General features: G+C 43.8%; 1 protein-coding gene across 6 annotated transcripts in view; it reads right to left on the minus strand.

Annotated features, from left to right (window-relative positions):
- The window catches only part of utrn (utrophin), a 67,468-nt gene that overhangs the window by 12,311 nt on the left and 38,966 nt on the right, over positions 1-16,191 (minus strand). For 5 of the 6 annotated variants that reach the window (XM_037245035.1, XM_037245040.1, XM_037245034.1 and 2 more), the window contains 7 exons: positions 10,979-11,151; positions 10,301-10,457; positions 2,322-2,451; positions 1,667-1,935; positions 1,460-1,606; positions 1,302-1,380; positions 704-764 (listed from right to left, as the gene is read on the minus strand). In XM_037245035.1, coding sequence (XP_037100930.1) covers positions 704-764; positions 1,302-1,380; positions 1,460-1,606; positions 1,667-1,935; positions 2,322-2,451; positions 10,301-10,457; positions 10,979-11,151 — 1,016 coding nt within the window. Of the gene's footprint in view, positions 1-703; positions 765-1,301; positions 1,381-1,459; positions 1,607-1,666; positions 1,936-2,321; positions 2,452-10,300; positions 10,458-10,978; positions 11,152-12,789; positions 13,400-16,191 lie in introns of those variants that run through there. The other variant, XM_037245038.1, reaches the window with a different exon arrangement.

Here is a 16,191-nt window from a genome sequence, read left to right on the forward strand (position 1 = left end):
GTCAGGGCTGAGAAAAAAGCGGCTAAATATGAAAGCGGAAGGGGAGGGGGGGGGGGTGCAAGATGTCAGCGCCATTCAAAAGGAGCCTGCGCGAGGACATTCTCAATCAGCCGTTTATGGACTCCAATTCTATCAGCTTGTGAATGCAAGAAAATGAATTGGATTTACAATAGATAAATAAATATATCCCGAATATATTGAAGTTTTACTTCTAGGAGTAAATCTTTTTAGACACTTGCCATGTGGCTTCACAGGCTCCACTCCGACCATTTAGTCACATGTTGTACTAAGTTCATCTTGTTTTTTCTTTTTCAATTACTTCACTGGTTCTTCTATATCAAACAATTTGTTTTAGGTTCATTTACCTGACATGTTTCGGCGGATCCTTCCGCCTTCATCAGAGTGTCACTGATGTGATTGTGACGCGTCTGACACTCTGATGAAGGCGGAAGGATCCGCCGAAACATGTCAGGTAAATGAACCTAAAACAAATTGTTTGATATAGAAGAACCAGTGAAGTAATTTAGTCACATGGTTATTTTTTCATAGTGGCTTCCCAACTTCACCCCTCAGTTTCAATCGATCCAATTTCAATAGTTGAATATAGGTTGTAAATGTAGCTCAGCACTTCCGATGGGCCTTTCTGGATCTGACCGCCGACTATTTTGGGACTTAACGTCACCGCATTTGTTTGGCCACTTACTTGATGTAATAAGGAACTTTATTTTGAGAAACCGCCCGTTGCCAGGGGAGCTGCACAGACGCTATGGAGAGAAAGAAAGATGACAGTGAGGGGCTCGAGTCAAAAATACAAACGCTGTCTTGACAGACACCATTACCTCGCAGGATAAGACGTACAAGTTTGACCTAAAATAACTTGTGTGAGCAAAAAACGCTACCATGCGTGAAATAGAGAGGAAGCAGGGAGGATGTCTTCCAGGCAGACAAAGGAAATGGAGAAAAAAAAAAAAAGGAGTGCATGAAATGAAATATGGGTGGCGAACTCGCATAATTATTAGCGGTGAAAACACGCGCTCGGCTGATTCCCGCCATCCCGCCTCTGTCACAAGCGCAGACAAGTGCACGGAAGGATGAAAAGACATAAAAAAAAAAAAGAGATTGGGAGATAAGAGCAGGGCCTTATTGATCCCAGAGGGAAAATTATGCTAGCAGTGTAATGAGAGCCAATGTTAGATGACAGACACCAAAAACGTAAGGAGATAAAAATCTGCGGATGTTTAAATTGTGAAATGAAAATAAAACTTATGTCTTATAGATGCTGAGAGAACTTAGCTACTCACTGGATAAGAAATGTTGTGAGGATGGGCCGAAGTCTCGGTGGGCTTCTCGGAGGAGCTTAAGTCTATCTTCCACTGCCACCTGCAACAAAAGTTGTGTAGAAAAACTATGATAAACATTCATTTTATTGGGTTTGAGATAAAATGGTGGCTCACCGTACCTGGAGTAGCTTCCACCTCACGTTGAGCTGGTCCAGCTGTCTGGAGGCGGTGGAAGAAAGCTGGATGTCCAGCGGAGCCAGTTCTGCCGAAAGCTCGTTTACCATCTGAACGTCCTGACGCAGCGGGCCGATCTCCTCTCGGAACACCTAAAAGACATGTTTGACAATTAAATACTTATTTTTGGTTCCTCTCAACCGAGTGGCTACCGTGGTCTTGTCGATGTGGTCCTGCAGAGAGTCGATGAGCAGGTCGCCCACGGGCTGCCAGTCGGACTTGGCGTCCTCGGCCCGGGTTAGTCGCAGATCCAGCTGGTCCAAGGAGCTCTGGAGTTCTTGCATGCGCTCAAGGGCTTGCTCCACTTGAGTTTGCCAGCCTCCCGCGTGGCCCCTCAGACGTTCCCAGCGCTCCCTCACCTCGCCCGTCTGCTTACGGATAGCCCGGGCCAGGCCGCGGGCCTTCTGTTCCGGGCTGAGCTCTGGAAGAAGTCATCCCACAGATTTAACATAACAATTATGACGGAGTCACTCCGCCGCATCCCAACGACTTTGCTTAAGCGCTGTGCAAACACTGTGATCTAAACTCGGCATTTTATCAATTTATAAAAGCAGACGATACTTTGATAGCGCTGTCAGCGATCACAGCCATGTCTGCCAAGGCTCTGATGTCGCACCACGCCCGCAATCGCACCCTCTTGGCTGGCTTGAATTATTCACGGCGGAAGAGAATTGTTTGTAGGCGAATGCGGTGACTCGACAAAATGCGGATCATTTAAGAGCGGCGGCTTAACGAGTTGATGCATTTTTAATTTCTCGGGTGGGTCAGCATCGCCGGGAATGCCGACACCCCCGCCCTGGTACCAACCTGTCTTAGGCTGCAGGTTCTTGCGCGGTTCTCCCGGACCTTCGATGGGCTGCTCAGCCAGAAACATGCGAGCTTGCTCCAAAGTGCTGATCACCAGCTGCTCACGTTCTTTCAGATCTGACTGCAGCATCTAAAAAAGAAAAAAAAAAAAGGAACAAATTTCAGTGATTCACCATTGTTTATTTTATGAGTCTAATGAAAGAGGTGAGTGGAGGAGTTTATATAAAAAAAATAAAATAAAATAAAAAAAAAAGCCATATACATGCAACGTCATACATATTGCGGTGAGAATGGCGCCCCCTAGTGGACAAAAACAACACATCTGCAATTTTTATACAATTACTCAAATAATCGACGAGATGAACGCAAGAATGATCCGTTCTGAAAAATACCCGACGACCCCTGACCTACTGCTGACATCACAAGCGGCGATCGCTAATATATTAGCCGATCCGAGCTGAGCAATTATTATCAGTCCAAGACAAGCTGATTAATGAGCTTCTTAACACATTCCTCCTGTATATGAGACTCCGGTCTGCCCATCTGAACTTGGCCTGAACCACGGCCAGATTTCATCACATCACGAAAGAGGCGCCCGGAATGAACTCGCACACGGCAGGCCGGCGAAGCGTGGCAGATGTTTACTTTACTTGCGCTTTAAGATGATGACCAACAAACGCGTTGGACGGCTAATTAAGCTCCCGCCACGCTGCAATAGAATCGGGCCTTTTCTTTGCTTGTTAAAATGGTACAGACGGTCCAAGTGGATATTTCAGTGAGGGGAGGGGGGGCTGTTAAATTAGCCAAGTGATCTGGAGAATAAAGACTGCTGGTTGGCCGGGCAGTCGAAGCCCTGGAGGAGCGATCATTAGAAAGTCGGCCAAGAGATCATATATCAAACTCATCCATTAGAACCGGGCTTGGCGAACTACCCGCAGCCTGATCCGTTCTTTAATTCTACTGGCCAAACATTTGCATTATCAAGAGTGCTGTATTTTTTGTTGCATTCAATTAGCCATTTTTTTCTCTAAATTGGTGAAATAATTTGCATGCATTCATTGTTCTCACAAAATATGAGCAGTTTAGTGGGGGAGGGGTCAATATTTATTTAGGGGCCATATCGAATTGGACCGACATTAATCACAAAGGTTTGGCCACCCCCAGCGCTGGACGTACGAGCATATGGCCTTCGTGATAACAATGATTGGACCCAATGAGGAACGCTCGCTTTTAACCTTTGCCGCGATTCTCACAGACAGACAGAAGCTGGGGAGAAAAAAAAGGGAGGGGAGGGGCAGAGGCAGAGATGGGACCAAGTCACACATGTGCAAGTCTCAAGTAAGTCCCAAGTCATTTTTTTCTTGGGCAAGTCAAGTCCTTAAATAGGTCAAGTCAAGTCCAAGTCAAGTCTTTAAATAGGTAAAGTGAAGTCCAAGTCAAGTCACCTTATTATTGCAATTTTACCCGCAGAATCTGATCTTAGTAACGTGAAAAGACAAGATATAAGTAACTTTAAGTAACCATCATTGTCCAATGTGTCTAACCTGTTTAAAAAATAAGACAATAATTTGGATTTGCACTGTAATTACTGATATTTAGTAAAACACACCATGGAATCAAACAAAAAAGAAATTATCTCATACAATGATTGACAGCTCAATCTAAACAAATGAACGTCTGCCGACAGTGTCTGACACATTTGAGTTGCAAATATGAAAAAATAATCTGAGAAAAATCTGAAAGAAGAAACACATTAAAGAGCATTAGAAACATTTTATGTTTCATCTGTAACATCTGGAGACACCAGAGCTCTATAAACTTCAAACGGACAAAGTCGTCTGGCTGTCTGAAATGTTTCTTTTGCCGTCATAAAGGTAATTACGATAGCCGAAGGTACCGCTCCCGCTGACATGTTTGTGCATGTCTGATATAAAGGGGCGTGATTCTCCAATAAACACGTTAGGTAGCTAGAGAGGGCACGACTGATTGATTGACAGGGTAGCGATCCAATCATGACAACGCCATTCTCAGCCTGCGCTCCGACCGGGTTATCGATATTACTTCTTTAAATGTATTATTAATTTTATATTCAAACTGAAAACATAAACTAAATAACACGGAAGTCATTCAAGTCATCGTGTCTCAAGTCGAGTCAAGTCCCGAGTCTTTAACTTCCAAGTCCAAGTCGAGTCTCAAGTTTTTTTTATTTTTGTCAAGTCAAGTCACGAGTCATCAAAACAGCGACTCGAGTCGACTCGAGTCCAAGTCAAAGTGACTCGAGTCCCCATCTCTGGGCAGAGGGGCTGTAGAACAGTGTAATTATTCTGGTTTTAATACACGCACGACCTTGGGGGACTTGATTGACTATCGGGGTGTGTGATTGCTTTACGAGGAGGCCGTGCAAGTGTGAGACGCTGCCGGGCGGCGTGATGAAACGAGATGAGCTTACTTGCTCACGCCACTTTCAGCGTTTTGAATCGTAAACACAAGAAACAAGGTGGATTCAAAAACTCTCAAAAACTTGCCTCTTAATATTAAAACTTTAGGAATAAAAGCTGTCGATTTTTTTCCCTCTGTCACGTTTAAATGTTAGTTGTGATGGTGGTTAGATATTTTATTAGCTGGTACTTAATGTAGCAAATGGCTCTCATGAATCAGTCTGACATCATAATTATAATAAATTCTAGTGGCTAATTATCAACCTTTTTCCGCTCAACAAACGTAATTATTACTTTTGGTGACGCTCAGGCCTGAAAGCAGCAGGTCAAGATGTTTTTTTTCAAACGACCAATGAAAAGGCAACTGCTAGCCAGAGATAAGATGGAGTCTAAAAACGTACAGCATAAAGCGGCGCTTTCAATGAGCCTGATAATGCCGACAGCCTTTTAGCGGCTAATTGAATGCGTGATGATGAATAATTGCCGTTATGGAAGATTTGAACAGAATAGAACAGAAACACTCGGAAAGTTTTCTCCTTGTGTTAAACTCTTACATGTTTAATTAGCCCAACTTTTTTCTGCTATTCGTCATTCTCGGACCACCGTTCGGCTTGCTCGGATTCTGACTTCTTCTTTTAATGACTGCCACATCCGTTGCTCACCCTAAGTGGCTTAGCGCTTTTATCTCATGGGATCCCAGATAAATATAATTTGATATTTTTTTAGGGGGCCCAACATCCAGAAGAAATAGAAACAACAATTCTAAGAGTGTCTTCACGCCGACTTCACTCTATTAAGAAAACAGTGATATAAAATAGTCAATTTTGATAGCGAAGAGCATGAAGAAAGACATAAAAGGGAGGGAAGATTGTGTTTTTCTCGTCGGCGCTGTGATTTGATTCAAGCAGCACTTGAAAAGGCGGCCTCTGCAGAACAACAAGCTTTTGTTCTGATTGGCGTCGTTGTCGTTATTAACGATGCTTGTCAGTGACGTACAACTGCGCCGCATCACAGTGGCAGCTCAATGAAATGCCCCAAAGTCTGGATTTTTGCCCAAAGTGTGAGAGGACACAACTTTTGCTTCTTGGAAAACAATTTACATTAAACTTTTGTGACCCATGTTTTTAGCAGTGTGTGACATCACAGCTAATTGTGGCTAGCGTTAGTAGCTAACACATAGCAGTTCCCTGCTGCCAACATATTTTAAGATTATAATTAGAAACCTTCAAGCTCTGCCATTATTTTAGATAATAATATATTGACTTTAATATTATGTGGGCCAAAAGTGGTGTAATATTAATGACATAATTTTTGGGGCACAAGCCACCAATATTTCTGCAGGGTTTCTCATAATATGCTCTTGAATGTGACTGATGATTCTCTCACGATGTTAAGGTTAAGCAAGTACAAGAGCCAAGACATTTATAGTTCTCTTCTAGAAACTGGCCTGCTCCATACGCCTTTAAAAAACATCTTTGTAAATGTTTGGCCAAATCGTCACATGGGAGAACGGTAAAGATATGACAGCTGATTCGGTGCGCGCAAGCCGTGACGCGCGTCGGCGAGGCGTATAATAATGTCAAGACTAGCGCGAGCTAACCGAGGGTAGCGGCCGGCGGAGTAAATAGTCTCCGCAGGCTGCCTCGTCCATCCGAATGCAATTAAACGTCAACAATATCCAGGCGCTTGTCATAAATAAATACAACGGCCGACAGACACCAATGAAGACAAACTTACAAACGGGTCAATATTGATTACTTAAGACGCGAGGAATGATGGCGTCGCGGGACGAGGGGTCGAAGCGAACAATGATTCGGAGGATAAACCGGCGCGGTTGATTATTTAACTGCGACAAAACATGTTTTATACGCCCGCCGGCTGCTGATTGCCTGCAATAAAAGTGTCGATTAATAACCAAGGACGCACAAAACATTCTGTTTATTTTGGTGGGGCACTGCCGCAAAGCGCAATTCGTCTTAACGGGACGTGCCTGACGACCGGCCTGATGATGAATAATAACACCGGCGATTATCGCGCGGTGATTTACAAGCCCGCCATGTTCTTGCGGCTTCAGCAAACCGCTAAGCAGTGATGAAAACGACAGAATGGAGCGTTCAGACAATTTTTGTCAAGAATGTTTATTTTTTAGTTTTTTAGTTAAGCTATTACCGTATTGGCCCGAATATAAGACGACCCTAATTATAAGACGGCCTCCTCTTTTTCAAGACTCAAATTTGAAAAAATACTTTTTGAACACCAAATTTAATTTTTATACACAAAATAATTACAGTACATCTGAAACAAATGATTATAACAATATATTCGAGAGAAAAAGCATGTTATTTTGCCTCATTCAATCCATCACATCTTAATATCTTAACATATAAATATGTAAACTAAAGTGCAATCACATTTGTAAATGAATGGCTTCTGGTTTTTCCATTTTCTGTTATTTTCTTCTCTTTTCTTTCTTACTGGTATTTTTTATTTTTCTTCTTCGTGCTACCGCTATTTTTATTTTTATTCTTCGTGACAGGGTTTCGCTTTGGCCTGGGGAGTTAAGTTCAGCATTCGCTTTAAAGATATCTGGCGCCATCTAGCGTTGTGAATGGGTATAATGTCTAGACCCCGAATGTAAGACGACCCCTGCTTTTTCAGTCTTATTTCAATGCAAAAAACACCGTCTTATATCCGGGCCAATACGGTAGAACACTATTTAGTACCGTATTTTTCAGATTATAAATTGCTCCGGAATATACGTCGCATTAGCCATAAAATGCACAATAACATGGAAAAAAACACAAGTCGCTCGGAGTATAAGTCGCATTTTGGGGGAAATTTATTCGACAAAATCCAACATCAAGAACAGACATTAACGAGCAACAACAGGCTAAACGATAGGTATGCTAACGTAACAGCCACAAACGATGAGCTGAGAACAGGCCTGACGTAACATTCAGAGTTATTCAAATAACTATTGCATAAATAACACGTTTATAAAACCATCTGTGTCACTCCAAATCATTAAATCCATCGATCGTCCTTTATGTCAACAATGCCGGCCGGGTGCGCGCCGCTGACGGCGTTTGCACTTCAAAATATTCCACTGGCCCATATAACGATATATAAATTATATATCAAATAACTATTATATAAGCAATAATATTATCAAACCATCTGTGTCACTCCAAATCATTAAATCCATCGATCGTCCTTTAAGTCAACAATGCCGGCCGGGTGCGCGCCGCTGACAGCGCTTGCACTTCAAAATATTCCACAGGCCCATATAACGATATATAAATTATATATCAAATAACTATTATATAAGGAATAATATTATCAAACCATCTGTGTCACTCCAAATTAAATCCATCGATGAAATTCCTGGTCCTCTGTCAACAATGCCGCGCGTGCGCCGCTGACGTCAGCCTCGTCGTTATTCCACAGATCTAGTATATAACTATATTGTAGCGTTAACAAAGTACCAGGAAAGACGTGGGTTTGGTAAACGGCTCTTTATTTAACAAAGCAAGAGTTCAACGAGCCAACAACTACTGAACTGTAACTGTAAGTTGCTACATGAAATAAAATATATCAAATAACTATAACATAAATACCGTTTTTCCCATGTATAATGCGCCCCCATGTATAATACGCACCCTAGAAATGGCATGTTGATGCTGGAAAAAAGCCTATACCCATGTATAATACGCACCCAATTATTATTTTATATATTTTTTTAAAGTCCCAATGATCGTCACACACGCATCTGGGTGTGGTGAAATTTGTCCTCTGCATTTGAGCCATCCCCGTGTGATTTTGATCCATCCCCTGGGGGAGAGGGGAGCAGTGAGCAGCAGCAGTGAGCAGCAGCAGCGCCGCGCTCGGGAATCCTTTGGTGATCTAACCCCCCAATTCCAACCCTTAATGCTGAGTGCCAAGCAGGGAGGCAATGGGTCCCATTTTTATAGTCTTTGGTATGACCCGGCCGGGTTACTTAAGTCCGTAAACGTAAAATTATTTCAGAAAAAAGATCATCTTTGGGAACAACCGGATGTTATTCTGCCGGTCAGTATCACTGCGCATGCAGTAACTCGATCACCAATATTTGAGTGATGTTCCAGTTATTTATCACAATTATTTATTATTATAATAATAATATATATAATATATATAATAATTATTTATTTATTATTCACAATTGTCATGGTGATCTTTCTGGTGATTTCTTAACTAGGCTGGATGTATTTCTTTTGTTGCCGTTGATTTCTCCGACTGCCCATAAAGGCACCACCGCGATCAGTTAGGTGAAAATGAAAAGAGAGGAAAGTGACGTGCGGACATGTGAAAAAGGCGGCTCTGTATGGGAGAGAAGTTGAAGAGGAATAAAAACACCCTTGGAAACCAAAACTTGCCACTCGTCGTGACTCGGAGCCGCAACAAATGTTTCGGATTTGATTGTGACAGCAAACGAGCAGGTGATCGAGCAAGCGTCTGATACGAGAGCATTGTGTTCGTATGGAGCGTGTTTGAAGTGAACAGCAGAGAAGAAAGGAACAAGGCAAAGTGTTGTGAAATATAATATTACCTGTAATACGCATTTAGGTAGAGAACTGAACTCTCGCTCTTTATATAGCTGACGTGTCAAAAAAAATAAAAAATAATTTAAAAAAAAAAATTTTTTTTAATTGTACCCATGTATAATGCGCACCCCAGATTTTAGGACAATAAATTAGTTAAATTTTGCGCATTATACATGGAAAAAAACAGTAGTTCGCCACACGGCCCCAAGCACCGACTTCCATCCCCGGAGGTGGCACTGCCAGCCACGGAGGTGGAAGAGAGCTCCATAGAATAGGTCCGGGCGTGCGTAAAAGCCATGTCCGAGCCCCATCTACCGTCCCCGGACAGCCACCCGGCCGAGCGCCGGCCCCCGACTTCCATCCACGGAGGTGAAAGAGAGCTCCGTAGAGTACGACCGGACGTGCGTAAAAGCCATGTCCGAGCCCCATCCACCGTCCCCGGACAGCCACCCGGCAGAGCACCGGCCCCCGACTTCCATCCACGGAGGTGAAAGAGAGCTCCGTAGACTAGGACAGGGCGTGCGTAAAAGCCATAATAGTTTTTCAAACCTTCTGTGTCACTCCAAATCATTAAATCCTTCAAACTCTTCGTCCTCCGTGTCACTTACAAACAAAGCCGCCTAATGATGCCGGTAGTACGTGGGGCCCTTCGTCATCTTCGTCATCCCGTGATCGAATCTTTGTCCTTTATGTAAACAACCGCCGCTCCGCGGACGTCACTTGAAGTTCAAATTACAGTAATCCCTTGCTACATCGCGGTTCGTTTTTTTTAATTTTGAAAATTTGTGAAAAAATTCACATATAAGTCGCTCCTCAGTATAAGTCGCCCCCCCACCCAAACTATGAAAAAAAACACGACTTATAGTCTGAAAAATACGGTAGTATTTAGTCATGTGTGTTATCGTTTAAATCTTTTTTTCCCTCTTTTGTGACATTACCAAAATATCTGCTAACATACCGTGCAGTGGTTGTGCTGCTGCAGCAGGGTGGGCACGTCTCCACCGACAGGCATCTGCTTGGCCAGCTCCTCGTCTTGCGTGCAGATCCACCTCCACAGCTCCTCCAGGAGGCCCAGCAGACGGGACCAGCGCTCGGCACTGGCTTCCAGGTGGGCACTGCGTCCGTTTGGAAATATTAGTAGCGAGTTTGCATGTTATACAAAAAATAATGTGTGACTGTCTTTGGTTTGATGCGTCTGTTTTACGGTCTCTTCAGAATGTTCCTGGTCATCTGGCTCTTGTCAACTTTAATTTTACTTACGCTTTCTTCACAGCCCCTCATACTGTGCTGACTGGGGGTCTATCAGTGCCATCGGAAGTTTATGCGCCTCTCAGCTCCCTCCGGAGGTATATATATACAGTATATATATATATTTCACCCCCGAGCGCAAAGCCAGACATGCCGAATCACAACGTGTGCAGTATCTGACGAACAACGCCCGCACACCGCATAAATATTTCACGGGCACGCGAGTGACGCTCGATAAAGAAAAAGAGCCATCTGTGTTGTCTTTTATGGACTGGGCTCTGTCTTTGGGGTCATATATTATGAAAAACACGCTAAGTGGTGGGCTTGACATTTCCGGAATAGCAACAAGGAAACCCGGATAATGAGGCCGAAGCTCGTTTGGACTGACCGAATGTTGGCCGATTTGGCCTTGAGGTCGCTCCAGCGTTGGTTCATGTCATCCAGCCTGTGTTGAAGGAACACGGCCTCCTCGGAGCTTCCCAGAGCTTTGACCATTTTAGACTTGTTGCCGTCCACACTCTTGTAGATGTCATTGTGGGAGTCGATTTCCGCCTGGATGTCCTGCACGGACACAGAGAGTCACTTGAATGGAATACAAAAGCAAAACGACCAACAAAATGATGAATTCATGTTGCACAGGAGCGAGGTAATATTTTATTTTAGGAGAATGCCCTGGAGACCTTCTTTGACTGTGAAGCGCTTAACTTCTCTCCTTTGACACGGAATGTCAACCTGGGTGCAACTCCCTGAGCAATGTCTGCCTTTGCTCTTATCACTGCTGCAGAAAATATCATACTGTGTGTCGAGAACATTTTCACAACGTGTGCAACTATAGACCCTCATTTATCATGAGGGATAAGTTACAGAACCACCCGCGAGAGGGGAAACTGTTTACTAGTGACTCCCAATTCAAAGTTTTATTGCAATAAATTCAGTCTTGCCTAATTCCTGAAAAAAAAAGATCACTTAATTTGCAATATCGTGGGGGCGCAAATGAAGAATTGCGTAATAGCGGGGGTCTACTGTATTACATAAGCGCACTACTGGGGGTGTATTAGCGCTTCCCGTGCTCCCGTCAAACGTTTTATTCTGGGATGAGTAAAATCGCTCCACTTTTCCTGCCGCTCGCTCGCTGGTGGGACTCTCTCGCTTCCGTTGGAGCCATTTGAACACTAAATAAAGAAACCCCGGTTAGCATATGGATGGCCTGCAGCAGACGCCAATATAACGAGCTGGTAATGACTGCGTTTTGCGTAATAATAAAATAAAACGTTCAAAAATGACAACGGCCACCTGGGGGCAGTCTAACGCATAGATGGATTTATTGTAGGGTCGGGTTACAGCTCCTTGGTACGGCAGTAATATTAATTGTCGAACATCAAAACACTTAGATAAATAAAGATAACAAAAGGCATGGTGTTAAAAGCAGCTAAAGAGCATGTTTATGACACACGCTAAATATTTGGCACGTCCACTCAATGACAGCGCGTCAACAAGATTCATGCGCTGCCGCTGAGCCAGCTGGACGTAACTCAAGTCATTACCCGAGTGCTTCCCTCTTTTTTGAACTTAGGCACTTTGACAACTAATAAACACTTACTGTAAGCACACACGTACACTCTGGGAGAGAAAACAGACACTGTGTGGCCATTGGTTGAGCCTACATTCATTGACAAAAGCTCCTTTTAGAATTCAAGTTAGCGAGTGAGAGACAGTCTGTGTTCAGACTCCAAACAAAATATTAGTCGGTAACTCAGCGTGCAACAAAAGGTTGTCTGTCTGCTGGTATGTCATGTTCTAGTCGTGGTTGATGGATGCTAATTAATTAGATTTGGTCGTTTGGGGGTGCCCCGCAGCAACATTATTAATTATGGAAAAATACCCGTGACGTGCATTGCATGCTTGGAATAACAAATAAATAAATAAATAAATACAAAGTAACTTTCTACTTTTGTATGTGGTTAAAAAGCCGGAACAAAAATTGTCATCTTTGGTCTTTAATTATATGCCACCAATGCGGTAAGTGTCGTCTAAGTACAGGTAATTTCATGCAAAGGTCTCTCGGCACACAAGCGCTCTTCATTATTTAACGGCTGCAATTACGATTGGAAGTGTACCCACGGTGAGGAAGCAAAGTAAAAAAACAATTTGTGATCGCACTGCCTTGAGGGCAAAGAAATCGTCTCGATAAATAAATACCTGTTCAAACTTTCCGAGTAGTTCGTGCAAACTGAAGTTTAAGCCAATCATATTGCGGCATGTGATTTGGCTCCTCCCACTCCCGCCAAGCTCCTCTACATCCTCCTACGGGTCGGGTCAAAGGTCAGCGGGAATGTCCTCCAGGCATGCTTCCTGGGGGGGATCTGGAATTGCGATTAACGGGACGTTCTCCGACTGAGGATCCAACAAATCTTGGATTGGAAGTCTGCAAATTGAAGATAAGACGCCGGGTGTCTTGAGGGATGTCGAAACGTCGCCTGCTTGCCTCCACTTGTTTTGTTTTTTTGGGCATGAAGCCTTCCGGGGACGTCCGGCCTTGTTCTGGATTACTCCAACTCCAAAGGCACATGGAAGTTATCAGGTGCCAAAAGTCAACTGAGCCTCCTAATCACGAGCGGCACTTGGTCAAGTAATGCTTTCTTCTGGTCTCGGAGTCCAAGGCCACATGTTCATCTGACGGCCCGGCGCCCGAGATGACTCCTCGCTCATGGCTGCCGCAATTTTCACCAAAAGCTGGATGTTTGCTCCTCGAGGGTTTCTTGGGGGGTCTCGCCGCGCCGCTGGCTGCCTGAGCGGCTCTCCGGCCCACTACGAGCCCCCTCTCTCGTTTTCACAGCTGTTCATTATTGTAATTTCCCCTTCCCCACCTCTTCCTACCTCTCTCGCTCTCTCTCTCTCTCTTTCCCACCCTGCCTGTCCCCTAAACTAACTTGGACACGCCACACACACACTTCCTGAGGCCGAGCCCTGCCGCCCGCCCGTGCTTTCGAGACTTATACACAAAGTTTTTTGAGGAGACCAAATAAACGGCTGAGAGATGAAGTGATGAGTAGGCTACTAGGCCAAATGTCCAAAGGGACCAAAAGAAGGAAATGAAGGGCGTACCCACACATTTTAACTGTGACTGACTTTTTTTGGATTGTGGATTATTTCGTTTCTGTTGGGCTCAACACGATGGGGATTAGCTATTAGTTACCTTGGCCTTGACGACTCGGCTGACTCAAACTCTTAAGTCGTCGGGGCTCTCGTCGAGCATACATTAACGATGCCCTCGCGACAACGTTACGTTGGCATTGGGAACAGAGGAAGTGGAAACATGCGGCGCACATCAAAGCCGAGCAGACAGATGGCTGTCAAGCCGAAGGAGCTGGAGTGAGAATGCGAGAAAGACAAATACAAGGTTGAATATTCATAAGGAGAAGACTTTGAAGTGCGCTTAGTTCATTAAAAAGATCTACATACTCCGGGCCCTTTAAACAGCATTTTTGATTCAAGCAGACAACTCGACTGCTTGATGAAACCAAAATGTATTAGATAATATGGTGACGTTTTTTTTTTTTTTGTGGTGTATATGATTTATGTGGCACAGTACTGTTGTATCATACTGACGGTTTCTAGGATTGGATGGAGGAAATTATTTTTTTTCAGAAATAGGAGTGACAAAACGAGCAGTTTGCCATGCGAAGAGGGAGCACAAGTGATGGCGCCCACACAAGTTAAACAAGCATGTACAGGATCACCAAGGAGGCGCTGGCACACAAACACACCCGGAGCCGGCTTCCACTAAACGGGCGACCTCGCGTGAAGCAAAAAGCTTCCGACCTCACACGATCCCGTTTTTTAAGACGGAAAGCTTGTGCTATGCTCCAGGTTATCTCGGCTGCAAGTAAATGAAGGGAACAGTAAAAGGAGATTGTAAAAAGCGTAAATTTACTCTTGACGTGACACAGCTCCCATTAAAAAATACACGTCGCTGTCTTCCAATGGGAATCCAATAACGGAAGCACAGGTCGTAGCCGTCAGATGGCACTCGAGATGCTACAATTCATGGCGAGAACGACTCGGGAGAAGCACCGAGATTGATCCGATGTGCTGCTGTTGCCGATGATAATCAGCTATCGATTGGTGTGTGGCTGCGCTAACACGACACTCGAGAGATAAAGATCGAATTTGAAAAGAAAACACGATTCTTAGTCTGTCGAGTAACATAATGATGCCAGTTCATATTTAGAGCGAATCAGCTGTTCTTTGCAGAGGATAAAGACTATGCACCTATTTATTTGTCTTGAAATATCCGTTGCTTAAACATTTATAACAGCGCTGCGTAGACGCTAATCGTTAGCCTAAGGCGGTTCCCATTATTTGTAAGCATTAGCATGAAGCTAGCAGACTTAAACGAAGCTACATTTTAGAACCCATAACGTTTAATCCTCTTTCTCTCATGACATTCTATCATAACCAAAGAGCTGGGAAAAAAAAGTTAATGCGAGTCAAATGAGACTCTGATTGGCTTGGGCCATCGTGTTGGCATGATGTTTCAAGATTTCCGAGTGTCTTTAATGTGACTTTTAAAGAAAGAGGCTTTTAGATGAGCGGAGATGACAGATGCAGGGAGATGACTCACTTGAAAAAGGCTGAAGAGGAGAAAAACGGAATCAAAGCCGCGACTAGCAATAAAAGGGATGATCCAATTTTGTTGCCGTGCTACAGCCACAAAAGCGAGGACAAGGGATTCACAATTTGTATTGAAGATTTCGTTCAAAGAACAAGACAAACACGCCGCTTAGCACTATCTTTCCAATATTTTTGTTATTTGTGATGTTTAGGGCGGGGGAGTGATGGAAGTCAGATAAAACACTTGCTTTAGTGGCAGGTAGCGTGTGAAAAGGTCCCAATTCTAAAAAAGCCAGCCTCCACCAAAGCAAAACATTCCATCGGGCTCTTTTGATAACAAGCCCGCCTTGAAATCACATTCCAATCCTCACATCCATAAACATCATTTTATGCCACCGCCCCCACACAAGCGCATCCTTCTCACATTCCTTCATAAATATTCATTACGCCAAGCGATTCCCATTTTAATTCAAACTCCCTTTCCTAAAGTCTAGAAAAGAAGAGGTACTATCAGGACTTATAAGGAGACTAGTGATAAAAAATGAGAGAGAGAGAGAGAGAGAGAGAGAGAGTGAGAGAGAGAGAGCGCCTTGCCGGGAATGCGCAACTGACATGAAGGAGATCTGGAGCTTAAATTTAGATACAAATCAATAGATAATGTGCTTGGTGGTGAATGAACATCAAGCAGATCAATGAGAAAAAAAATTGCTGCATGAAGCAAAAAGAAGAGGCGGCCGCGATGCTAAAGTAAAAAAAAAGTTCAGAAGAAGATGTGCTAGCGCTAGCAACGCTTCCTGCGCCGACGCCACGACCCCTCCCTTCCCCGAGGGACTCGCCTGTAATTTTGTTGGAGAAATGATAAGGAAACTTCCTTTGAGCTCAACAAGTCGCTTTTTTTCCCCCCAATATAGCGATTTATCATCTTCCCATTTATTTTAAACAAAAAACAAACAATAAATCTGAAAATAGGATCCTACTACATTGTCC

Source organism: Syngnathus acus, chromosome 24, assembly GCF_901709675.1.
Source record: "Syngnathus acus chromosome 24, fSynAcu1.2, whole genome shotgun sequence".
NCBI lineage: Eukaryota > Metazoa > Chordata > Actinopteri > Syngnathiformes > Syngnathidae > Syngnathus > Syngnathus acus.